Source organism: Eleginops maclovinus, chromosome 10 (assembly GCF_036324505.1).
Source record: "Eleginops maclovinus isolate JMC-PN-2008 ecotype Puerto Natales chromosome 10, JC_Emac_rtc_rv5, whole genome shotgun sequence".
NCBI lineage: Eukaryota > Metazoa > Chordata > Actinopteri > Perciformes > Eleginopidae > Eleginops > Eleginops maclovinus.
In genome coordinates this window covers 2,828,836-2,855,472 of record NC_086358.1, presented here as the reverse complement: position 1 = coordinate 2,855,472, position 26,637 = coordinate 2,828,836, and the positions used below count along the sequence as shown (strand labels likewise).

Below are 26,637 nucleotides of genomic sequence, written 5' to 3'. Positions count from 1 at the left end.
ATCAACAAACTGTAAGCTTTCATTTGTATTAACAAAGACTGAGATGGCATGTTGGTTAAAAATGATGAGAGTCTTTGACCAAAACACTGCTTACATACCAGCTCTATTAAAGCCAATTATAATGCATCATGGAGATCTCGCTGGGTTTTCAATAGTTAGTTAGAATAAACTATTGAACCTTCATTCTCTTTTATCTATCAACAAGAGGCAGCGTATCATATCATATAAGCATATATTTTAAAAAAAAAAGCAAATGTTAAGAATCTGACACTTTATTTTGAAAATCCTCATCAGGTTGAGATGGCCTGTTGGTTAAAAAAATGCAAGTGAAGTAGAAAACCTGCGTGAAAAATGATGAGCGTCTTTGGCCTAAACACTCAATAGCTCCATTAAAACCAACTATAGTGCATCATGGACATCTAGTGGGGGTTTAAACAGCTGACTATTGTATGTTTCAGAACAGCAGGTGGTGCTGTAGTTCTACTTAAAACCACTTTACTATACAGGGTACAGTACACTATGCTTGAGTGAGTAAAGTTCCTATAAAGTGTTTTTCTTATCGTGGTTCACCAGTCAATTTGTCTTCTCCCAGTTCTCCTTATCCTCCACCATCTTCCTCTCAGTCTGGCACTTATTGAGGCAGTCCTCACACAGGACGCTCTCCTTCACCAGGTAAAGCTTCTCCATGTTATTGGACGCATTGGATGCATCCTCGGGGACGATGGGGTTCCGGTCCAGGTTGACCCGCTCCAGTTTGTTGAGCCTGGAGATGCAGAAGGGGACCCGGGTGAACCTGTTGTCCGAGAGGCCGATGTGCCGCAGCTCCTTCAGGGCGGCGACGGAGGAGGGGAGGGCGTCCAGCTGGTTCATCCCCAGGCTGAGAGTCAGCAGCTTCTTCAGCAGGCCCATCTCGCTGGGGAGGCTGGACAGACGGTTGTTGCACAGGTTCAGGACCAGCAGGTTCTGGAGCCGGCCGATGGACGCAGGGAGCTCCTCCAGCTGAAGACAGAGCAATAACACATTCTGTATTACACCTGCTTTATTTCATGGTGTTGGTGATGAACCTTTAATTACATTTTTTGTTGTAACGTGCACATTTTTATAGAAAATGCTTTACAGGAAGAGGGCGGAGAGTCTTTATTAGACATAGCATCCAGTTAGACAGTTATATTACAAATATATAATAATGTATTTGTAATATGATGTTAGATTACTTGTTAAACGTTGACACAATCACACAACAAATATTGTTACCGTCTGGACAACATTTTCTTTTCATCCTGAGGTTTATGCAGAGGCAGTTTCTCTTAAAATCTCTATAAATTAGAAATTAAAATGCTCTGTATTTCAGGATACATCACATTGAATTTAGCTGAATATTTTTATCCAAGGAGACTTACAAAAGTGCAATAAACCATGAAAAAAAGAAACCTGCTGGTACACTCGTTTCAGATTTATTGTGAGGTTTATCCAGAGGAAGTTTCTGTCTCTTTAAATCCAAACAATACAATTAACGGTCCTTAAAAAAAGATTTTGCCAGGTGTTTTTAGTAACAAAATGCTCTATAAATCAGGCTACATCCCATTTAATTCATTTAGCAACAACACTTTTATATAAGAAGAGTGTTGATCAGACACCATGGCATCCAATCAGACACCAAACACCCGTCTATTACAAAAAGTCATTCAGTTTCTCGTTAAACACTGTAACGTGGAAAGGTCACGCAACAAAGCTCCATTGGATAACTCTGTGGTTCGTTTTGATGACAAACTAAGAGTTTGCCTTTATAATTCAAAGACAATTTCCGGCAAAATGTAATTATATTACTTAACAAATTATAAAAAGCCCTAAAAAACACACATTTCCGCCATGTTTCTAGACATAAATGCTCTCTAAATCAGGCTTTGAATGATATTTGAACAAACCCCTTTGGTAGAAACCCTCAGAATATAGATATGAATGAACATGGAAAGTGTTTGTATGTAAGTGCTACTAAAGTGGAGATTTCTGACTTAGAGACTCAAAACTGGAGAAAACTTGTGTACAGGTATGGCAAAATTCCATATCAGGGTCAAAATTAGAACTCACGATATCTCCACCAAACTTCCTCTGCTGCCATTATTTTTTTGTATTACAAGTTGAAATGTTATGTTTTAGTATGAAATGCATGACTCACATAGTTGCTGTGCAGATCCAGAACCCGGACGCTGATGAAATAATCGATGAACTCCGGGATCTTTCTGATCAGGTTCCTGCTCAGGTCCACCTCGTCCACCTCACACAGCTTCGGGAGGCACTTTGGCATCTCAGAGACCTCCTTAAAACTGAGGTCCAGACGACGTTTACCCTCCAGAGTGAACTGCACGCACTCCTGAGCCGCTTTCAGGGTGATGGTCTTACTTTTAGCTGCTTTGCTTTTCTTTCCCTTGGCCATCGTGCTGCAGGAGACGGAGTGAAGTGATGGAGTCTGTGGTTAACAGCGATGCACTCTGCCAGAGGAGCTGACTCTCTGAGAGGTAAGGTTATACCAGCACAGTTCAGTCACCTGAAACTGAAGACAGAGTTTTACCTTTCTTCTTAAATATCCTTATCACCTATTGTTCCGTGACAAAGCAGATTACCACAAGGCGCTGTAGTCTTGTGTATTTAAAATAAGATATCGCCCTACTTTTCATTATTTCACCCTTTCATTGTGTTTTATTTTTGTGTGCCTTGTTAAAGCACTCTGAGCTACATCTGATGCATGTAAAGTGCAATACAAATAAAGGTTATTAGTATTAAATCCAAAGAAATACCCAAAACATATCTTTAGGTACTTACTACACTAGCTCTAACTACTTGAGTTTGTATTTGATCCTTATTTTACCAAAGTTAGTATTGGATAATCATTCATTTCCTGATAAAATAGATTTTTTTGGACCATATTTTCAGAATTATGGACCGATTAAAAGAGATATCCATTATTCCTTTGACTCCAATATGTGAACAATAAATGTGAACCTGGATTTTGAAATTATTTTCAGACTTCTCTTGTGGGAGTGTGTGAAAATTGGCTCATATCTGAGAAGAAGATGCTTAACTAGCTTATTTTTTAATACGTTTGTTGGAGGTTTTAAAGTTAATAATCCACTGGGAAAGTTTTAGAAATCAGAGTAGAGGCAGTGTTTCAGTATAAGGTAATGGTCATGTGTTTTTACCCATATTTATGCAACACTTTTTATGATAAACTCTTTGATTACTAACCAGCATTTCAGGTGTCTGCTTCCTTAGATCCAGCACATTGCAAACCAGAAACGGACCAAAGGGACTCCGGAAACACAATTTCTCTTGACCTCTGGGTTTGTTTGTCTAGCCTGAGAAGTCTCCACTCTGCATCAAAGTGCCATTAGGAGATGTGTTAATAAAAACTGGTGAGGTTGCTGAAGTCCGAGGACGAAAAAGCTGACATGTTGCAGTGGTGTGTCAGACACACACACACACACACACTTTACCGGACTTGGGATTTGTTTCCTTCTGTTCCCAGGCAACTGAGGTTTTATGGTTTCAGCAGGACTCTTTGTTTGTGTCTGTGTTTGGAAGACGTTTTGAAAGATCACGGTAACTGTCTCCGGGATTAGACTCTTTCGAATGAAAATTACAAATGAGGGTGTCAATCGGATCTTTGATTTTAGGGGGACTAAAGAGTTGGTCTCAAAAGAAGCAGTGAGACTTGATCTTGATCTGGCCGAGCTACAGAAACATGATCATCAAGTATATTGAAAATGGATTAAATGTTAAAGTTAATGCAGTTTTAGCCTCTAAAATATTGTGTAGTTGTATATTTAAGGGAATATTGGTGAGATTTGGACTGAAAACAAGACCTTTAAAGACATGTAGACCAAACGATTAATCATCAAATCTAAATCTAAAACTCCCTAATAAGGACATCTATGCAGAACTGTAATATGAGTCTTTTTTGATTCAGTTTCAAAATAAGAAAAAGGTTTGCAAACACCCACACACAGATGTCTGCCAGCTTTGAGTCTAACGTATCACCTCAGACATTACACATTCGTCTAAATTTAGCCTCATGCATTCACCTGAAAAGAATGCCATACAGTATGTCCCACCTGCCTGTAGATGGTGCTGTACTGGCACACATTACAGTATCATGGCACTACCTTGAAATCAGTACGATTACCTATCTGATATCCCCAAATGTTGCCAGGTGAAGCATCTCTTTAATTAGCTTTCGAAATGTTGATTGAGAGAACTTGAATATGGATGTTTGCCATGTAAAACAGTACTAGAGGTTATGTAACCTGCCCTTGTCTGGTCCATCAGCTCTCGTTCAGATTACTGACGGACTGACACCGTGACATGTCAGAGTAGGAGAAGCACATGTGTAACTACTGAGAGGATTTACACAACCTGGGTTCTCATGTTTGCAGAATTTGCACACGTTTTTTCAAGATGGTGCAGCAGATAAAGCCTTCCCCATAAAAACAAATCTGCACATTTTGTTTTATTTTGTTTGTTGACCTACAGAATAGCATGCACCATGTTTCCCTATAATCCGGTTTCTGGTTAAAGGGCATTATTAGAAACGGGTTATTAGATGCGTGCACCATCCTATAAACAGGTCATTTAACAACACCACGTTTAAAAGCAAATATCATGTGCGTGTAGACACACACAGAGGAGACAATATGCTTGGGTTAAAGGGTTTGTTTCACTGAGTCTGTCAAAGGAACGGCAGCCATGGTGTTGTAGGCACTGGAAAAAGTAGCCACAAAATGCCACATGTGTAATGTTACGCTACACACACAACCCAAACCTAATTAGCAACCCTTTTAGACCAGACCTGCAGTTTTATTGGAGTTATATTAGGTTTTTTGTGTTATTTCTTTCTTCATAATTCACCTGACCCAGCAGGCGACAGAATAATTGGGTCTACAGGCCTGAGTCATTTCCCTCAGCAGTGTGAAACACAGGTCAGGAGAAACGAGGTTCACACTGGAGGAAATGGTGCTGACCTAAATGAGTGAGCCACTGCACGCAGCAGTTCAGATTACATTTAATGATTATAAATGTGAGTGGAGTGTGTGTGTGTGTGTGTGTGTGTGTGTGTGTGTGTGTGTGTGTGTGTGTGTGTGTGTGTGTGTGTGTGTGTGCGAGCGAGGGCGGCAAGTAAAGGAAACAATTATTTAACACTCATTATTTTTTTACAAAACACACAACATTAAACTGATACCTTATCTTAAGTAGCTTAAAATAATGTGTGTGAGCAGGCAACACACAAACAGGTTTGCTATGGTAGTAACACACTTAACAACAAGGTTAGCGAGGGTTAGCTACTGTCGCTAACAGGCTCAGCATAAAATGCTACTTGGCTTAGCTATAGTTACTAACGCCCCGGTAGTCTCTGACACCGGAGTTTTGTTAAAATGAATTCTCCGTACACACGAGTGGTTTAAAAAGAATACCGCGTACACACGCAACTAAAATCCACCAAGTGATGTAATATACATGTAGTACACATGCCAAAGCAATAGGGGGCGATGTAAGTTGAAATGGTAAGGCAATTTCAACCAATCACAGAGTAGTTAATAAGCGCGGAAATGCAGTAGCAACAATGGCAGCAACGCCACATAATTTCGTGTGTACAGACAGTGAGGTGGAGCTGCTGCTCAACGTAACCATTGAATATGAAGTCACGAAAATGTCTGAAAGTGTCGACTGGGAAGCCGATTAAAAAAAAGGCATTTTAGGTCTATGACATCCTAATATAGCCGACAGCATGCCAATAAATAGCCTCAACTTTCTCACCTCTACCATTTGTATCACCCTGTTGTGCTTGTGACAACTCTGCCGGTGACAACTCTGCCGTAAACAATGGAAATAATCGCGGTTGTCATGTCCACACACAACTGCTGGAAATCCGCCTCCGGACCCCGGGTAAAAACAGTCACGGTTGCAGTGTTCCAGAAACACGGCTGCGTGTGGACGGACCATGCAACCGTGATTATTATTTCACGGTTGCACAAACTAACGGGTCTGTGTGGACAAGGCCTTACATGCTAAATAACACTCATACAAGGTTAGCAGGGGTTAGTTAAATCTTAGAGACTGTAGTAGAAAGCTGTCATACAAGGTTACTGTAGCTAACAAAGTACAAAATAACAGCAAGTTAGCTTTTGCTGGCTATTGCAAACGAAAAGGTAATCAACAATCCTACAAGATTACCTACTGTAGCTAACAAGCTACACAACAAATGCTAGTTAGCTCAGGTTGGATATTGTTGACTTAAATGCTTAAACTATTTAGGACTCCTACAAGATTACCGACTGTAGCTAACAAGCTACACAACAAATGCTAGTTAGCTTTTGCCAGAGCCGTGTGGCTTTTACTGGCTATAAACTGATAAGCTAAACAACAATCATACAAGCTAACCTACTGCAGCTAACAGGCTACACAATCCTGGTTTGCTTAGCTATATAACTTTTAGAAACTAACAAGCTAATTGCAATACAGTTTAGGAACTAAACCACTGTACTGTTGAAAATCCAACATAGCTGCTAATTTAGTAACTTTAGGCTTCCTCAAGATAAACCTGGCTTTTGCATATTCACTTACAATGGCCCCAACATGCATCCAGATAGTGGCATCAAAAAACCAATGTGAGTGACAGAAATAGCAGATAAAGACATAATATAATAGAGAACAAAGCCAGCACAGATGTCATAAACAACATCATCATCCGTGTATTTCATTTACTAACATACCAGACAGGACTTCCTCCCTTTTCTCACTCATTTCCTTCCTTCCTGACGTCTTTCACAGCTGCCTGACAGCATTGTGAAGCGTCTTCCTGCAGGTCACCACCATATTTATGAACACAAACATAGAATACAATACTTGCTGTTGTTAGTTTGCATAGATGCATTCTTAATTCATTTCCTTGAGTGAGTTATGAAACAGCACACACATTAAAAGCATTACATGGTGGTGAATCGTCACTGACCACTTCCCAGTTTTATTCTCGTGTGGAGCTCTCACTTCCCCTTGAATCTGCTTTATAAGGACAGTTTTTAGAGGAAAGCCAAATGTCTTATGAGCTGCTGATTCACGTAAAGTTTCCCGTAAAAAAGACTAAAAACAGCATCCCATGTGTAAACACAAATGACTATGTGCATTACAAGAGATGATATCATGCTAAGTCACATGATATGTAATGTTGTAAAAGCAACACATAAGTGGTGCCAGACAGAAGTGGGTTTTATCGCGCTCAGGATCAGACACATTGCTCCAGATTGTGTCCCTTAAAACGTCTTCCTTTTCCAGCCTTCCTGCAAACTGTGTCGTCTTTATGAACCATTGTTTGGACCTTCTAATGCAAAACAAGCTGCTTTTGGTGCACAGATGAGTGATAGCTTGCTGGACATGTTTAGGAAAGCTGGCACCGCGGGGGCAGAGGCTTCCATGTGTTTATCTAAGCTCTGACTGGATGTGGCTTTGCTCCCCTCTAACTATGTTACTGTTGTGTTGTCTTTGCTTCGGGGCTTCAAGTTCAAAGAGCTCCTTTCCTTTCTGTAAATGTTAGTCCACGTTTCCTTCAGGGAGGTTTCACATGGACTTGACAGGACATTCACTAGGCCTGTGAGAAAGTGTTTTTGGGTGGTTAATTGCATTTATTGGGTTTAATAACCGGGTCATGATTAGTTGGTGTATTTGACTTAATTATGAGACGTAGAGTGATAAGTCATTCCTCATGAGTACTCCTAATCGTTTCCACTACTCGCCCGAGGATATTCATTTAGCAAACTGTATGACAACACCAGTAAAAACACATTTCTATTAACCTAATTATAAGCAATCTTTTGGATCTTCTATACACTCATAGCAACACATTATGAATACATGGTCCCAAATATAATTGTAAGATTCTTTATTGTCATTATTGATATCAATGAAATACTTAGAACTCAGGTTGTATTAAGAGAGACTAAGAAGACATCTGGTAATGCATTTTAGCTTACAGTCACGCTCAAAAGCAAAACATCCCACTCGTTTGCCACGGGGAAACTTATCCTGACTTAATTATTAACTGCAACTCCATCCTCACTGACTGTTAACAATCTGGAGAGGTATTTAAGTATAATGTCATCATTTTGGGAAACCTAAATGAATGAAAGGCAGCCAGCTGGTGATCTTAACATACTGACACAGGCTGTTTGTCATTAGTGCTGCTTGGCCACAGAACAACAGAGTGAATCATGGCTCCGAGAGGTGACAGTCGCTCCTGCTGCAGACTCATAAATCCTGCAGTGAAATCAATCAGTTACCGTGTGTCTGTCAAACAAATCCAAGGCTGAGACTAATGCGGAAAGGCTGTTGTGTGGAGCTGAATAAATCCACCACGTTTTTGTATAAATGACCACTTGAACAGTTTGGTTGATCTGCAAAAGAAAGCTGTGGAGTATTTTTTCAAATGTCAACTTATGGAATTTCCGAGTATTTCTTCAAAATCACCAAAAGTTTGGACTTTTTTTCAAATTTCGACTTTTAAAAATATCCGACAAATTCTTCAAAATTATCTCTTTTTACCTAAAAGATTGGAATTTTTACAAATTTCTGATTTATTTTCAAATTTCAGATTTATTTTCAAATTTCTGATTTATTTTTCACATTTCTATAAATGTTTCCAAATGTTGATTTCTAAAAAAAATCCATTTAAAAAAAAAAAAATCTGACTATTTCTCTAAAATTTGACTTTTCAAAATGTCCCAGTATTTTCTCATTATTCTAACTTCATGTGGCTCTAATCATCTTCTCAAAATGCACTCTTTTTCTCACCCAAGTTTTTTACCTTTAGATTTTCTTTTCAAACTTCAGATTTTTTTGAATTTCCGACTATTTCTTCAAAAGTATCACTTTTTTCTTAAAAGATCAGACTTTTTAAAATGTCTGAATTGTTTTTGTTTGGAGGCTCATGGGTGATATCCAAGTGGGTTTAGGACTCTATGATTTGTGTGGACCTGACCTTAGAGTAGTACTGTATACTTACAGAGGGGGCGTGGACTTGACCGTACAACACCTGGACACCCGATCCAATTCCTTACAGGACATGTAGTTCCTGGCCTTAATTTAATTCCTACTTCCTGTGATTTCAACTTGCTGAACTCTTTCATTATCCTTTTTTTTTTTGGTAGCCAGTGTAGCCATGCATTACTGTAACCACAGGATGTGTTGGTTGTAGACTGTGTGTTTACTATGCATTGTATTCCTATGGATTGAGATGATGGCATGCATGAAACACAACAAGCGCAGACACACGCACGATTCAACAACAGGTTTTGTCTGGATGTGTTGCTGGTGACATCAGTTCTTTTTAAGGGAGTGTCTGCAACCCCTGCAGTATTGTTCTCAGACAGGAAACTAGCTTCAGTGTGTTGCAAACTACCACGTCTTTTCTTATCCTTTGAGGAAAACAAACTATAAAGGAATTGGGTAACAAACAAAAGATATTACATGAAACTTTTGTTGACCTAAATTACAATCCTTCTTTCTATCAAGTTTTCTGAAATTCCATGTAAATAAAAATGAACAATTTGTGATTTTAGGAGAAATCTAAAGACACAATTAGACAAAGCTAGTAAAATAAATACCTATTTTGTATTTTGGACGAGTCGTTCTTTCAAATAGGCTAAAAGAATACATGTTAGAGAAGCAAAACTCCTCTTTTAACTTGTGTTTTTGCCTGTAGTGTCTTGCCTTTGATCTCTCCTTTCGTCCTTCCCATTCCTCTCTGAAAACCCCCCCTTCTTTTATTTACCTTTCTGATCATATTTTCTTAATATCAAACCACTTCCCTCCAAACAAAGTCTCCCCTGACCTGAGCCTTTGTGTCAACGAGGTGTTTTCTTTGTGGGTGAAACCTTTGTATAAGACCGTTGGGGCTCCTTTCGTCCCACGCACACAGTGGGCTTCCTCTCTCTTTTCCTTTCGCAAAAATAATTTGGGGTTGGAGGAAAACTAAAACCCAACGTTTAAATGTCCCCCCTCTCTCATTACAGCGCCTCCACCACCACAGGAGGAGCTGACACCCATCCAGGCTGCTAACGGCTGCGCCCCTCATGTCTCCTCCTAACGTCTACTGAAAGATCATTGAGATTTGATAACAGAAAACATATTGCTTTGACTCCTGAGTAACAGTAAATGCATTTTAGTTTGTGAGCAGGATTTTTTTTTCCTGAGAGAAGAGCCAGCTGTGCTGCAGGTTTTAAGCCCACTGGAGATGTAAAGGGTCAACTTGTCTCCTGTAAAGTCACATTATACAAAGCCAGATGACGCAACCAGACAGAGAATATCACAAATGTCAACTTGAACATTTCTACGGGGAAAGGCAGTCACATTTTTCCAATGCTAAATCCTTTCCACATGCTAAAAACGCATCGTTAAAGACACCTCTCTGGCAGCAGACTGCTCATTTTTAGATTTATTTCACTTACTGATACACACTGAACAGATGAGATGTACAAAACGAACTGGGGAGTTAATGAATGCAGAGGTCAGTGGTGAGCAGGGAGAGGGGAGGAAGAGTGGGAGAAGGAGAGGCAAAAAAATTCACACACATGGTTCTAGTTAGTGGACTCCCATTAAGGACAATGTGGTCTGGAAGAAACTTTACATTTCACAGTCTAAGGGCACTTCTGCCCGCCACTGAAAAGTCACTTTCAGTCGTTTCATATATGGATAAATACACACAAGAGAACAACAATGGAAAACTGGAATGGTAACACAGGGACGTTGATAGTGGTTTGAACGAAAATGTAATGTTTACACTGGTTGACATCTGCCTGTACTGTGTTTGGTGGTGTCCACTGGTTGGCAGCCAAGACTTTCTTTACATTTTCAAAGACAGAGAGAGCTGTCTGTTCCAAACGGTATACTGACTCTCTTACCAATCCAATAAATACTGGCTGCTGCCGTGCAATTGTTGTGTTGGCCCTTTATCCAAGTCTTAAAAAAGCCCATTTGTCCTCCTTATTCTGAAATGAAATGGCCATTGTTCAGAAATCCAATCAATAAAGACCTCAAGTGATAGCCAATCAGAGCCAGAGTAAGGCGGGTCTTGATGGCACCATGGTCGGGACAGTGCTGGGATTTTTTGGATTTTGGAATAATGGGTCATCACTACAACCCCCAGCTAGGACAACACAGTTTAAATAATTCAAAATACCATATAAGTGCATTTCCAAATGTTTTACGGAAGAGTCAGATGATATGAGATGGTGACTAAATACTCCAAATATTGATCACCAGCTGGTTTAGCTAAAGTTTGACATTGGTGGAAACTGTGAGACTTGAATCGAATTGGATAATTCCACATAAGATAGTGGGAGTCTTGGGGTGGGGGAAGGGAGGGTGCTTTTATGTCTGGGTTTCAAGTTCTCTGTTAAAAAGGCTCTCCTTTGCTTTTCCATGCCTGAATCCAAAAGGATCGTTCGACGGAAAAAGAAACCTAAGCACTTTCAGATTCACGGAGAGCGGGACTCCAGCTGATATGACTTCACCTTTAGATTCAAAGTTACCGTGAAATAGTCCAGGCACAGTTTCTTAAATGTGTCAAGGATACCAAGCCCACACGTTACTCCACCCTCGGATGTTATCGCTCACGCTAACGGCCTGTTTAGTTGATGTTGGCAGCAGATGAAAGGGCCCGCTTGGTCTCAAGTGCTTCACTGTGAGTGAGGTCGGTGGGCTAATGGCTATTTAAATATCAACTCTGTGGAGATGTGGTCGTTATAAACTGCAGGCTGCTGGGAACACAGTACAGGGATGTCTTTAATTCACCTTTTTCTTTCTTTCATAAGAAGGATTTAGATGGTTTTCCCCACAATTCCAATTAAAGGTGAGTGAAACCAATTAAGAAATGTCAAGACGAGGGTAGCTAACATACTAACAGTGTTGCCAACTTCCCAAATCCTCCGGAGCTGCTTGTTCTGATGTCATTGGAGACTTTTCAGGCATTGAGTGCAGATAAATCGTGCATGCACAAAGCCGCAGTGTCACTTTTTTAGTCACTTTGCTGGTCCCAAGCCCGGATAAAGAGGGAAGGTTGGACGTAGAGTTGGCAATTCCATCCCACATAACAGTCTTTTGAATAAATGTGATATTCTAACATTTAAAAATCAACAGAAGAAAGTTCATTCATTGTTCTGAACATATCCCCCCTTTTTGTCCATTACAATCACATTCAATCACATTCAAATAGGTAATTGTTTTAGGACGGCCAATAGCAACTTTCCTTACTATGGAGTTGGCAACACTGCATGCTCAATCAGTACGTACTGCACACTGGACACTAATTAGACAGTTAAATTTGCAATCTGTTCACATTTGAGTATCCTCCACTCTGTCACGATGGACAAATCTGTGCAAATGTCCTATTGTGTTCCTAGAATTCAAACATTGGTGCAAAATAAAAATTCAGTATACAAAAAACCTCCCTTTGAATCAGAAAAGTAGAACATTTAGAATCCTATGTACACATTTAGTCCTAATGTTGACACATCCTGCCGTTCAAAAACACAATACAGACTATAAATAGACAATACTTTATACATAAGGCACAGTTAGTAGTGGTGTGTGTGTGTGTGTGTGTGTGTGTGTGTGTGTGTGTGTGTGTGTGTGTGTGTGTGTGTGTGTGTGTGTGTGTGTGTGTGTGTGTGTGTGTGTGTGTGTGTGTGTGTGTGTGTGTGTGTGTGTGTGTGTCTCATAGCTGCTGCTCCCCGAACAGGATCTGAGCGTACACGGTGCCGCTGCACGACGCCTTGGGTTCAGGAATTGGCTTCACGAGATCCAGCTCTGCGTAGGTCAGATTCTCCTCCACTATCTTCGGCTGGAGGTGCAGAGAGGGCAGAGGGAAAGGAAGCGGGTTAGAAAATGAGCAGGGAGGTCGAACTCGAACATTAATCTTGAACAGACAGAACATCCGAACATCTTTGAGTTAGGAAGCTGAGACTCCAAACAGTTAAAAGTTCTCTCCTCTTTGTGGTTTCCCAACGCTTTATAGGTTTTGGTTTCGTAACGTTTTAGCTGATTGGGCACAGAGGTCACCTCACGACAGTGTTGGGTTTAGGTCAATCTTTTAGAGCCGCAGTCTGTGCTATTAAAAAGCCGAGCTGCCACTTTATTCCGGTGATAATTTAAACCGAATTAAACCTCGGTTATGCGGCACATTTTATGACACTTTCTGGTACTTTTGATTACAGCCAGTGGCTCTCCGTTATATTTGGCACAAAAACAATGCCTTGGTACCGTAGGTTTAAGGCAATGCATGCATCCCATACACAGTAGGTTAAAAACATGCACAAATAAGAACTCGGTAGATCCCTTTAAAGAACATTGTGGAAAAAAGTCATGCAGAACTCACCAGCACTACTTTTCTCGGTTGTGGTTTTAAAAGTTTAGGTTTCCGTGTTTTGTCTCCAATGGGAGCTGCAGGGACAAAACAAAATTCAGTGGGTTGTGCACGGATCTGTAGGGTAGATCTATTGTATATATGTGTCAAACAAGAACCAGACCTCCTTTTCATAACCACACACTCGAGGTGCTCGCCTCTTCACAAAGTGTTTCAAACTGATAGTTATTGGATGAAAAGGAGCAGAAGTTGCCCTGAGACTTAAGGAATTTGGGAGCTCTACCACATCATGACAATCATTAAGCACTCGAAATAACTTTTTGACTTCTTAAAATGAAGCATCGCATTCCACTTGGTGCTCCATAACTCTAGAGTTTATAAGTGGAAGGGGCGGATGTTGACCTCAAATGCCAGCATGTATTCGTGTTTCAGAAGCAAAGCAAAACAAAACCTCAACTTGCACTCATGCTTAGCTTCTTTTCCAGCTGGTGATCATCACGTTGACTCCCTTATTTACCTTTTGCTGGTATCTCTGGAGGTATCTCGTCCTGGTAGTCCCTGCTCCTTTTCTTCCTGTACCTCCTCTCTTTCTTAGGCAGGGCAGGAGACATATTGACCATGCTGGTGACGGTCTCTCCTGAGCTGGATTGAGACCGGAATACAAGACGTTGCCATTAACAGTCAAGTGTTTGTTAACCTCGAGGCAATATCTGAGGAGGCTCTAAAATCTTACCTGTTCTGAGGGCTTTTGACCAAGAGGTAATTATCTGCAGAGATACAAAACAAAACATTAAAGAACGTAGGTCATTTAAAATCTAAAATAAGTGAGACTGAACTGGAATAATGCAACTATTAGCAGAAACAAGAGGAGGCTAATAAGAGAACGAAGACACAGACAAAGGAAATGATAGAAACAGGAACACAGATCAGATGGAGACCTCAGAGACAGATTGAAGAAGGTCAAAACGTCAGTAGTTATTGGTGCTGCGCTTTTATTCCGATGGCCCATTATTTCCAAACTCCAGAAGTTTCAAAAATGTCCCAATGGACCAAAAACTAATTTGTCCACTGGCCCGTAATCCAGAAAACAAACATCCAATGGTCCACAAATCACCCTTTATCAAAATGAACCATGTCCCTCTGTTTGTTTCAAGGACCCTTTTTTTTTTTGTAGTGATTGCTGTTTGTTTCAGAGATATGGGCTATTGATCCAAATCCAGTTTTTGGTGCCGTGGGAACAACAGTCTGTCCTGGAGCTGCTTACCTTTTAACCTCTGCTTCCTCTGTATGAACTGGCAGGTTACTGTCACCGTGAACATGCACATACACAGCAAACCAACCGAGCAGATGAGCACTGCACACAGGTACACGTCTGAAACACAAAAACATGAACACACACATCAGCCCGATGCTTGTTGCTTTACGAAATCTGAAGGAGAAACACGAGGACATGTTTGGCTGAGATATTTCAAGACACTGTCCTTGGGGTTGGAATATGTTCACCTGCCAAGGACGATACACTGCAAGTCCACAACACACACACACACACACACACACACACACACACACATAAAGACAGCTTACCTTCAAACAAGCTCCACAGGCTTTCTTTGGCTTTGGTGGCCGGTAGGACATGCACTACATGGAGAAAGAAAAGAGAAGTATGTAAGGTCCATAGTCATCACTGTGGCCTCCCTGTCGCCTGATTACACCCCGGCTAGAGTTTAAATAAAGCTAATTGTAGACGACGACAACAAGCCGAGGTAGGCCTCCTCCCTGTCTCTGAATTGCTGTCCAGAGAGCTCAACTTTAACATTTGCAGGATGAAATAATGCAGTTGGTTTGGAGTTAGGCATCTGAGTGAACCGTCAGCACACTTCCACCGTGCATCACCCTCTCCTTCCTCCTCATGACTAACAAATCTGTGGCAATTTTGGTTCTGTTGCACCTCAGACTTGTTTATCGTTTTGTGAAATCAACACACATTAAACTATTGCCAGGAACATTCAGATCCCAGTCCGTTTGATTTACTATCTTTTGGATTGTTGAATTCGGAAACTGAGGTTCCCAGTTAACCATGAATGGCAGCAACTCAAAACCATCTAACTAGTTTTATCTGTCACAACAAAAGGACTCCACATACAGTCAAATGGTGGGAAAGATATTTATCATGCAGTGTCCCAGGAATCACACCATGGATGTTTCCTTGACGTGAATAGCATTGTTTTTCATGCACTGGTCAAGATTTCCCTCTTTTCTGATCCATACCTCTTTTCTGATCCATAGCGGGTGGATTTTTTCAGACTAGTGAGAGAAAAACATCCAAAATACACATATATTTTATCATTATACAACCGTTTGTCATTTGCCTCTATAAATGTCTCCTAAATTACATAAAAAGTGTCATGAAATAATGCTAGGTTTTCATATTGAAAGACATAAAACTTGAAATCCAAAAATATATCAAATATTTTCATATTTTTTGTGATTAAATGGTTGATTTTTTGTGATTAAATGAATGTGACTTAGCATTTTCAGTGTCATTATATCTTAAAATGGCTTACTGTACATCTCAGCATGAAGCAGATAACTGCCACACCACAAAACCCATATTTTATCACCAGTGGGAAATCAAAGGCCTGTGAATCTGCGTAATGACGATCCCAGTAGTGTGTCCTAAATGTCTGGGAAAAATGTGTTTCCCATACTCAACCTGAATCTAGCCCCACACACACACACACACAAACTCATTTCTCCACCCCAGCTGACCACAGTAGTCTTAACACCGCTGTTTTCTCGCTGTGCTGCCGGTAGGAAGCTCGTGAAGTGACACCCAGCGGGGCATCTTTTAACACCCCAAACCACCGGAGGCTGACGACAGGAGGGCTCGCCACGCCGGCTGCTGGAGACTTTCCCACAGGCCGACTGTCTCTGACGCCTGAAGGAGCTTCTGGTGATTGCAAAACGTATCTACAAAGCGATGAAGTGGATCCTCCCTGCGTGCATCAGTACTTCAGACTGTTTGTTGGTACACACAACTAAAGCATAAACTCTGTGCACAAATCTGCAAGAAATAACCAGGATATTCCGTCTGATTATGGAAAAAGTTAATGATTCATTTATTTTTCTGACAGATTTTCTGTTGTATTACTTGAGCAAATATGCCATTTTACATACAGCACATTTAAATGGATCCAAACAATGTTTAAAAAAGGCAAACTGATGCATCGTTTCGAAACAGAAGTGACTTCTTTGAGCAAATAAATGGGGATTTTAACCTCAAGTCAAGCTTCAGATTTGCAGAAGTAACTCAATAAGAGGTTCATTCAACCAGTCTCCATGATGATACCATCCTCACATTATGAAACAAGACACATGTGATATTAACATCCAGCTTTCAACATTGTTTTCCACTGTTTGAGGTTAGTTTGGGGCTCTTAAGTATGTAATTTATTTTACTATGCACTGGTATAATGGTTTTCCCATAGGAGGAAAGATGCAACCTACTGCTTATCTTCACCAATAAACTCCTAGTAAATGCATCATAGTAGTGGATAGATACAATATGCACTTTTGTAATGCTGATTTTCTACAGATTCTGTTCAAATCTGCCATAGATGTGGATGGAAATCTATGGCAGATCATCAGAGTATCTGTGGTAGAGCTTGTGTCGCTGCACAGTTTTTTTGGACTCAGACTTTCTTCTACTTGTTTGAAATGACATGATTTAATTAAAAACCCCCGCCCTGCTTTCACAGTCAATTATTCACAGTGCGATAACATCCGTGGCGTTTATGTGGTGGTTCTGACTCGGGTTCTGCTCTGCTCTGTCAGCTGTACATCTTGGACTAATCAGAGACGGGATGAATCTGATGTTCTGTGCGCCATAAAACTGTCTTTCATCCCCATCGAGAGAATGGCTTCTTTTTAAAGCAACTTCTGAACGCATCGGACTACACTGGAAACATTCACACACACACACACACACACACACACACACACACACACACACACACACACACACACACACACACACACACACACACACACACACACACACACACACACACACACACACACACACACACACACACACACACACACACACACACACGTCTTTTTGTTCATCAGAGCCTCAGAGTTGCATTGACTGTTTCAGATCCCAACAAACCCAACACAGTCGTGTACTGGGATGGATAATGATCCTCTGTGTGCACCAGTACTGTATTATAAATGACTGGATGTTGTGTGTCTTTACAGAGCTTTGAATGGTTCACCCTCTCACTTCCTGTTGCATCTTTTCTTCAAATCATTTGCATATATTAGTCCTGTTTGTTCCCCTATAATGGCGAAGTACAGAGGCCTGGTTTGTTGACTCTACAGAGATGTTTGTGACCCCAAAATGGCAATTTTTCCTAATTATTTCTTGTATAATTGACAATAAATTACTTTATCAGTCGTATATAGAATTACATTTCCTCAATATGCTACCCTTTCACTTCCTGCTGCTTCTTTTGTTCTATAATTTGCATACATTAGTCCTGTTTGTTCCCTGTAATGGCGATGTTTGTGACTCCAAAACGACAATTTTTCCTAATTGTTTCTTGTAAAAATGCCAATAAATTGCTTTATCAGTAGCATATATTAATATATCTTCTCAATATGTCACTCTAATGATAACTGACAGAGGTCTAGCTTTCTATCCCCAGAACGGAGATATTTTGAGGGGTTTTAAAGCTGCCGGTACAATAATATCTTTCCACTACTATATGCAGAAACCTTGTTGAATATTTCAATATTTTTGGACTAAATAAACAGATATGGAAGTGCATTTAACATGTATTGTTGTTGCCTTTGTGTATAGTAAATGTTGTATTACTAAGTGGTATTATTCAGGTTAGTTAAAGTAGTTTTAAGCTTTTATTTTGAAGGCAGCTTTGGGCCCTGGGTTAATGGGACAGCTGTATATATTGGAGACAGGTGGTGGTGGGAGCCAGAGCACCAGTAGGTTTACGGTTTTCTACCACGGTGATTCAAGCAGGATTAAACCAGGAAAGGCTTCAGCAAAGGAACAAGAAACCAGTTCATTGTACTTTTGCTTGGTGGATATTTAACGTGGGAATAAATGGAACAAACAAACATAATTTTCAGTTTGATTTTTCAATCCACATCGGCCTATTGTTGTTGGCTTTTAATTTGAACTTGGTGACCCCAGAACGGCCACATTTCCCATTTTTTCTTCTTGCAAAACAGCCAGAACAATACTATACTTAAACCCACGCCACATCCCTAATTTGTGCACCTCTTCCTGCTGTCTCCGAGCCTCCTCTTGTTAACTAGCAGGCGCCCACATGTGCTAAAGAAATACCCGCCAATTGGGTTAGTTTATGCCAGGAGGAGGCCGTGTCCGTACTGCCCTCACTATCTCTGCTGAACCCTGTAACCCCTCTGCATGTGTTTATTGCAGCAGTAGTCGGAGGAGTAATGGGAGTTCTGTGCGATTGTGGAAACACCTGGTCATGTAATGTTATCCCACCGCAGGAATCCCACTTGTCAGACGTCACAGAAAGTCCCAGAGATCTGCTGTTTCTCATGTGAAGTGGCGTCCAGGAGCAACGGTCCCGGAGGGGTTTTAACTTCTCAGATGTGTAGCTGATGTTTATCATGGCTGTGGTGTTGATACTGGGAGGGAATACCAGCGCCTGCTGCGTCTCTGGCTAGAAATAGTGCTGTTTTCCAGTGTTGTTGGAGCCATTACAATTACTCAAGAGTTTGCTTTGTATGAGGAACTCACAGGGTGACAGAATCCAATCGTTTAGCTTGGAGATCACTTTGTTTCTCCTGAATTTATTGAAATATGATGTAATATGGACTTAAATGGGCAAGTTGACAACGACCTGCAAGACAAATTGGGGGTAAAAACCGTCCAGCAAAAGGAAAGGTTGTTGTTAAGTTGCATAAGGAGTCTGAAGGACATACAGAAATCAGAATATCTCACAACTTTTAGAAGTGCAATACCTAATTAGTGAAGTTATCAACTGATTTTAACCTGGAATTTACGTCCCTGATTAACAGAAAATGTTGTATTTTCACAAAAGTCACCAATATTTATTGTTATATACTTCTTATTGGTCACACATAATGTGATTTTGAAACTGATACTGGAAAACAGATTATAAAGAGTCAGATTTGGATAAAGAAATGGAGTCCCAGTTTTAATCCTCTTCAAAAAACATATTTATCCATTTCATCTAAAAGCAAAGGGACATACAGATGTTAATGTTGCCAAATGTTATGTTAAAAGCACTAACGTAGAGTTGCTTATAAAAGAAATCCATTTATATCCAATAGGAAATCCAAATTACAAAGCTGTGTTTGGAGTAAACAAGGGAGGTATTTTAGGCTCCCTTTATTTCCCTTGTATTGCCATGCATGTCATAATTGCAGTATTCATTCAGAAATGTCACAGTAGCTTTATTTATTAATATCTCTGAACCCACAATGGACCGGCGCTTCCTTGGGATGAAAATAGCTCTCCACATCCTCGACCGCAGAGGAGCCAGACACCGGCCAGCTGCTGCCCCCTCCACTGTCACTGCAGACAAACACTTCACCTTCCTCCAGCACAACTATCTCTTGTTCCAGTTTCTGCTGAGTCTCTCCCCGCACTTCGTTCTGTTCTACTTCTGGGAGGGAAACTCCGTGTCGGGGCCAATGTCAACACTCAGGAGGGAATGTGTGTCTGCCCGGGACCCAGACTTGGCCGTGGACACCCCGAAAAGTCACAAACCGGGAGGAAAGCTTCCATGGAAAAAGCGGTGAGCAGCGTCTAGTGTTGTTGAACACTCGGTAATAAAGCACTGGACTTTAAAAACATAGGGATTGTCTCTAGATTGTTGCCTTCCTTTCCTCCTTTCAAGCATCAATTTCATCTAAAATCCTTGATGCAACACAATCCTGACTAACCCTCCATCGCACTCATCAAGGCTTCTACATGTACTGAGATTAAAGCTCTCTGTTTCTTTTGGAGAAAAAAGCTAAAACATAAAGTGACACATTTCCAATCTGTGAGGAGGAAATAAAGAAAGTCTAGAATAGCGTTAGCATCTCAATTAACCAAAAAACAATGAACAAAATCAAACTCAAACAACATACCACTTTTATCTACTTCAGTGTGGTTCAATATCTCACATTTACCTCGAAAAATACGTCAAAAAATAGAACAAATTGCTAAGGAAATGACTTTGTGTTGATCAAATTTGACATTGAAGGACACACAAAAGGCCCCAGTAAAAAAAAAAGGTATACTTTGAATCGCCATTTTTTATCTGATACTCCTTGTAATTAAATCTGAAGGGTTTAGTTTGCAAATGGATGACAACAAACACATCATATTGTGCAGCTGTAGTCATTAAGTGCATATTTCCCACCCATTCACAAGCTTCTCATTTGTAAAAACAGATGGAAACACTATAAAGTTATTTCCATATCACGGTTTTCGTCCCTCTGAGGAAGCAAGCGACGTTAGCTCATTTAGCTAGGTAGCTATGCTAACAAAATCGGCTAGCCACTATCTCTTCCCAGCTGGCCAATTGATGCTGGATATAAATGAGAACACTGGTGAAACAAGCTCTTACTATAATTGAGGTTTATTCAAAAAAATTCAAGACAGATTGCGTGGTAAATCTGCCCTATTTATAAATCACATATTCTTTTGTGAGGACGTAGAGGAAAAACTGTGTCTCTGGTTTTCATGAAAGCAAAGGGATTTCTAGGCGGTATCTGGTAGCGGCGGCTTCGTCATCCGTTCCGCTGTGTGAGCATCTCCTGATGTGTCAGCGGTGGCGTTGAAACCTCACACTCTCTCTGCTCCGTCTCCAAGATCAAGTCCTCTACTCTAAAGCCACAACTTATTGAGACGGAGGATCCTTTTATCTCCAGACTTGCTCCTAACCAATGACATTTCCCGTCCCAAATCAAAAGCAGGACAGGGCTCAGCGTACCCTCTTCACCGCCTCTCCGGCTCTTCAGACAGATGGATTAGATCATCCAGATGTGGTAAGAGAAACTACTGAAGACGCAGCAGTGCTCCCCAAGGACGCACTTTTTCTGCTGCTTTCAGTGTAGGGTTATTTGGGGGTCCTCGTTAGGTCTGCAAGCCAATAAACTGATTTGCTTTAAACTGATACTGATAGAGTTGGCACAAACAGATGTTACGCCTCTTTCCTTTCCAGTCACATTCTTGAGGGTCTCAATCACCGATATTCAAAGTCTCAAATGAGCTCATCAGCAGCAGTCGTTCTCAGACAAACCTGGCATCTTTTTTGAGGTTTTACTATTATCAAAACAGCATCTGTCACTGCTTCTGTTGTGGTTTCAGAAATAGCTGTTAAGTCGCCGCCCTGCACCATCAAAAGCAGTGATGTCACTCTGTGAGAAACTGGGCTACAGCTACTGGTTTCTTCTTCCAAAAGAGGGAATTAGAGCAAAGTTTCGCCACCATTTTTTTGGCTTAAGACCCCGATTTTTGTCCTTACTCCACTACAATGGGTTCCTCCTGAAGGGTTGAGAAACAATGCCCTGATAGCAGAAGAAGCGTTCAACAATTCTGGAAACAGATGTGGAACAAATCAACTAGCTAACAAGTATCTCCTGAAGAAATTGGGAGTAAATTGAAGGCATTTTTGATGATGAATGGCCAAGTTTTGTTTACCTGCATGACGATAAGTCCTGAAAATATCCACAAATCTGTACTTAATTATTCTCTATTTAATCATTCCTTCCCCAACTCCTGAGCAGCTGCCTTAGTCATCATTTTATATGTTGACGTATCAAATGTTGGGTTTCATAGTTAGTATTGAATCAGATTTTCAGGGGAAGTAAAAGGAACCAGTTTCTATCCACAACTTTTTCGAATGGAAAACCAAAAAAAAGCAGGTTGAATTGAGTAGAGGTGATGCCCTATCATGCAGTGTAAATACGTCTAACCATTTCAGTTGCTCTCTGAAAAGGAGCAAACTACACACTGGGGTTGAGGCTGCCTGTCAATCAATGCTTCTTTTGGTTAATGATACCCTCAAGAAACCCTAAAGTCCAATGTTTCTTGCCTGGCATCGATGTGTTCCTTGACAACGTTTCTGCTACGCTACAGATCTGATTAATGGTGATGCTTTGGGGTTCTTGCTTAATAAATATTCCAGGTAAAAGTAAAACCATAGTTCCAGCACTCACCTCTGAGCTCCGTGGCAGTGGTGCAGTTCGATGCGGCCTTCCAGCGGTCCTGGTGCTTTCTAAACTCCTGCACCCGGCACATGTAGAGCCCTCGATCCCCCTCGGACACGTTCAAGATCACCAGGTCAAAGATCTTGCCCTGCTTCACCACCGTCAGCTTCAGCTTGGGCCACGGGAAGCTCTTCGTGTAGTTCCCATAGAAGCGCGCCTTCCTCATGTTGACCCGGGCGATGAGGAGCTCGTCCTCGGGTCGGTCCGTGCCCTCGGGCAGGAAGGTCCATTTCACCACCGGGAGAGCGGCGTTCCGTTTCCGCTGGGACACGACGCAGGACAGCGTGATGTTCTGACCCTCCTGGGCCACCGTGAAGGGGTAAGGGGTGATGGTGACGTTAATGGCCCGACACAAATCTGGGGAAGACGTCCAGAAGTTATTTTAGGAACAGTTTGTTGGAGCGTAACGTCAGAAATCGTATATCTGATGGTGTCTTTTTTGACGTTTCGAAGGATTAAAGCACAACTGCTGGAATGATTCTCAGGGAACTTGGTGGAAAGGTGGAGCATTGGCCGAGTAAGGACACATAACTTTTTGGACCTGAGCCAGGAGTGGATACACGTTTTACTTTTGGAAATGACCTTGGCAAGTGCCCTTCTAGTATAATCCCATATAATCCCATCTATTCCCTTATAAAATGAATAGACTTTGGAGAAATGGTTGCAGGTTACGTCCCAACAAACTGCTCCTCTCATGCTATAACTGCATGTTGGTGACTGCCACCCTTTGGTCGACCAGAGTTGGGGCATCTCTGTCAACACATGGAGTTTTTTCCTGTCTTTCCACTTTCCACAAATCGCTGGTTTCCTATAGTTTAGTGTTTCATTGTGGACAGAGATGGTGTAGAAAATGAACCAAAGACTCAGATTGATGCAGTAGTGGACTTTTGCTCAAACATGCCTCGAGACATCAGCCAATCAGGTAGTTAAAATCTGATATCCCCTCGGTCAATAATGAGCTGTTCATTGCTACGGTTACATTTTTCAGACAACATGGAGGAAAAGTAATCAAGGCTTCTGGCAGAAACACTTCAAAGTTTGCTCGTCCTGTCTTGGGGTTCAATTTGTGAATCCCAAAGTATTTATGCAGTTCAGATCAGGGCAACATTTCAGTGAAATTGTCAGGGGAAAATGTATTGACATACATTAAATCTAGAGCTTGTTTTAGACAAAGTACTGACCAATACCAGAGGTGGGAAGTTACATTTTGAGATACTTGTTCTTCACTTGAGTATTTCCATTGTATGCTACTGTGTACTTCTACTTCACCACATTTATTGAATCCCTTTAGTTGCTAGGCAGATTAGGATTAATGATGGTAAATATAATCTCCCTTAAATCTGACTTTAGTTCACCTGCAGTAAATCCAGCAGCTACCCTGCAGTATACAAAGCCATTCAAACTAGCTGCACCTTTACCAGCTCTGAGAACACTTTAATGATCAATCATTATAAAACATATCAGAGATATTATTCTGAAATGGACCAATCAGACAATGACTACTTTTACTGTCGCTACTTTAAGTACATTTAGAGGAGAGTACTTTCTACTTTCACTGGAGGAACATTTAGAATACTTTCACTGTGACAGAGTATTCCTACACTCTGGTACTTCTACTTTACTCAAGTACAAGACCTGAGTACTTCTACTTTACTCAAGTACAAGATCTGAGTACTTCTACTTTACTCAAGTACAAGACCTGAGTACTTCTACTTTACTCAAGTTCAAGACCTGAGTACTTCTACTTTACTCAAGTACAAGACCTGAGTACTTCTACTTTACTCAAGTACAAGATCTGAGTACTTCTACTTTACTCAAGTACAAGACCTGAGTACTTCTACTTTACTCAAGTACAAGATCTGAGTACTTCTACTTTACTCAAGTACAAGATCTGAGTACTTCTACTTTACTCAAGTACAAGATCTGAGTACTTCTAATTTACTCAAGAACAAGATCTGAGTACTTCTACTTTACTCAAGTACAAGACCTGAGTACTTCTACTTTTACTCAAGTACAAGACCTGAGTACTTCTACTTTACTCAAGTACAAGACCTGTGTACTTCTACTTTACTCAAGTACAAGATCTGAGTACTTCTACTTTTACTCAAGTACAAGACTGAATACTTCTACTTTACTCAAGTACAAGATCTGAGTACTTCTACTTTTACTCAAGTACAAGATCTGAGTACTTCTACTTTGCCACTTAACAAGAATATTTGGGAAAAGTTCCTTTGGAAACTTTTCCCAAATATAAAAGAAGTACTCTGATGATTTGCATAGTTGAAGAAAGAATAACAACAGCTACTCATTACACGTTGTTCTACACATAAAGGTAGTATCTGATGTCCATAAAGTCCACCTCTGTAAGGAGCCATTGTTGCTCAACAGTGGTTTTCCATCAGCCGTGTTGTTTTTGGCGTGTGACGACATACGTTGGGTGAATTTTGAGGAACAAACGTTACTTCTGCATGACAATATATCACAGTTCTGTTCTTCTAACTTTACACAATGCACCCTTTACATGTAAGCATTTCACTGTCACACACATGTTCAGCGCAGCATGTGATTTAAAACATGTTTTACAGTTTTGTCTTTCATTAAAAGTGACAGAACAAAAACAATGACAGAATAATTGAGAGGCTGGAAAGTGTTGTTTGTTGACTTTGTACCCTCAAACTGCTCAATTAAATAATCCCCCTTGACAGAAGCTCACTCAAATACCCGTAAATTAATTTAGAAGTGCTCTGTTTGACTTTGAAAACCTCTTTGCCTCTCACTGTTGCAAACAAAACATGCCAACACCCTGCAAACCAACTTTATTTATTTCAGCTGAAACTGGAGAAGTATGTAAAGAAGTTTCAGCAGTCTAAAGCATCTCCTCTCCCCAACATCTCCTCTGATTTTTCTGCAAAGTCTCTCAGAGGAACAGTGGAAAACTTCTAGCCTCCACCACATCCACTTTGGTTCAAACAGAGCAAACTTTTCCTACCTCCAAGCAGAGCTCGAGTGAGGAGAGCGAAGACCACAGAGGAGATCTTCATTTTCCACGGCTGCAGCCTCCATAAACTCCCAGTTAAATGCCCCTGAAGGAAAGAAGCCCCAGGTTTCGTCCTCCTCCTCCTCCTCCTCCTCCTCTTCCTCTTCCTCCTCTTCTTCTTCTACTCCTTTTCTCTCCTCAGCTGAGGAGTGTAATATGAAACATTGGACGCTCTGTTTCTACTCAGAACCTCCCTCTGCCCCTCCCCCCACTCATGTCACCCAAAACACATTTGGGCAGGCGCACACACACACACACACACACACACACACACACACACACACACACACACACACACACACACACACACACACACACACACACACACACACACACACGAATGCATACACACAGACACAGGTGAGCATGTGCATGGACACACACACACACACACACACACACACACACACACACACACACACACACACACACACACACACACACACACACACACACACACATCTGTTTCTGGCGACTGAGTGGGAAATGTAATTTCCTGTGCAGGATGGAGGGGAGTGAGGAGGGAGGGGGGGGGAGAGGTAGTAGTGTTGTTGAGATTGATGCCGAGAAAATCACACTTCCAGCTGTGGAGGACAGCGGGCACAGAGCAACACCAGGGCTCCTTATTTTTTAACACACACACACGCACGCACACATACACACACACACACACACACACACACACACACACACACACACACACACACACACACACACACACACACACACACACACACACACACACACACACTACTACTTTCTACTTTCTACTTTCACTGGAGGAACATTTAGAATACTTTTACTGTGACAGAGTATTCCTACACTCTGGTACTTCTACTTTACTCAAGTACAAGATCTGAGTACTTCTACTTTACTCAAGTACAAGATCTGAGTACTTCTACTTTACTCAAAT

General features: G+C 41.0%; 2 protein-coding genes across 2 annotated transcripts; both read right to left on the bottom strand.

Moving 5' to 3' along the window:
• Positions 1-214: 214 nt before the first annotated feature.
• On the bottom strand, positions 215-6,952 carry lrrc18b (leucine rich repeat containing 18b). Its single transcript, XM_063893708.1, has 4 exons — positions 6,765-6,952; positions 3,244-3,369; positions 2,177-2,438; positions 215-999 (listed from the first exon to the last, which is right to left on the bottom strand). Exons 3-4 carry the CDS (start codon positions 2,432-2,434, stop codon positions 574-576), a joined length of 684 nt encoding a protein of 227 aa, XP_063749778.1. The 5' UTR covers positions 2,435-2,438; positions 3,244-3,369; positions 6,765-6,952; the 3' UTR covers positions 215-573.
• A 3,510-nt stretch (positions 6,953-10,462) lies between these two features.
• vstm4b (V-set and transmembrane domain containing 4b) lies at positions 10,463-25,801 on the bottom strand. Its single transcript, XM_063892526.1, has 8 exons — positions 25,677-25,801; positions 22,637-23,044; positions 14,990-15,043; positions 14,670-14,777; positions 14,139-14,172; positions 13,923-14,047; positions 13,418-13,482; positions 10,463-12,883 (listed from the first exon to the last, which is right to left on the bottom strand). Exons 1-8 carry the CDS (start codon positions 25,726-25,728, stop codon positions 12,758-12,760), a joined length of 972 nt encoding a protein of 323 aa, XP_063748596.1. The 5' UTR covers positions 25,729-25,801; the 3' UTR covers positions 10,463-12,757.
• Positions 25,802-26,637: the final 836 nt, after the last annotated feature.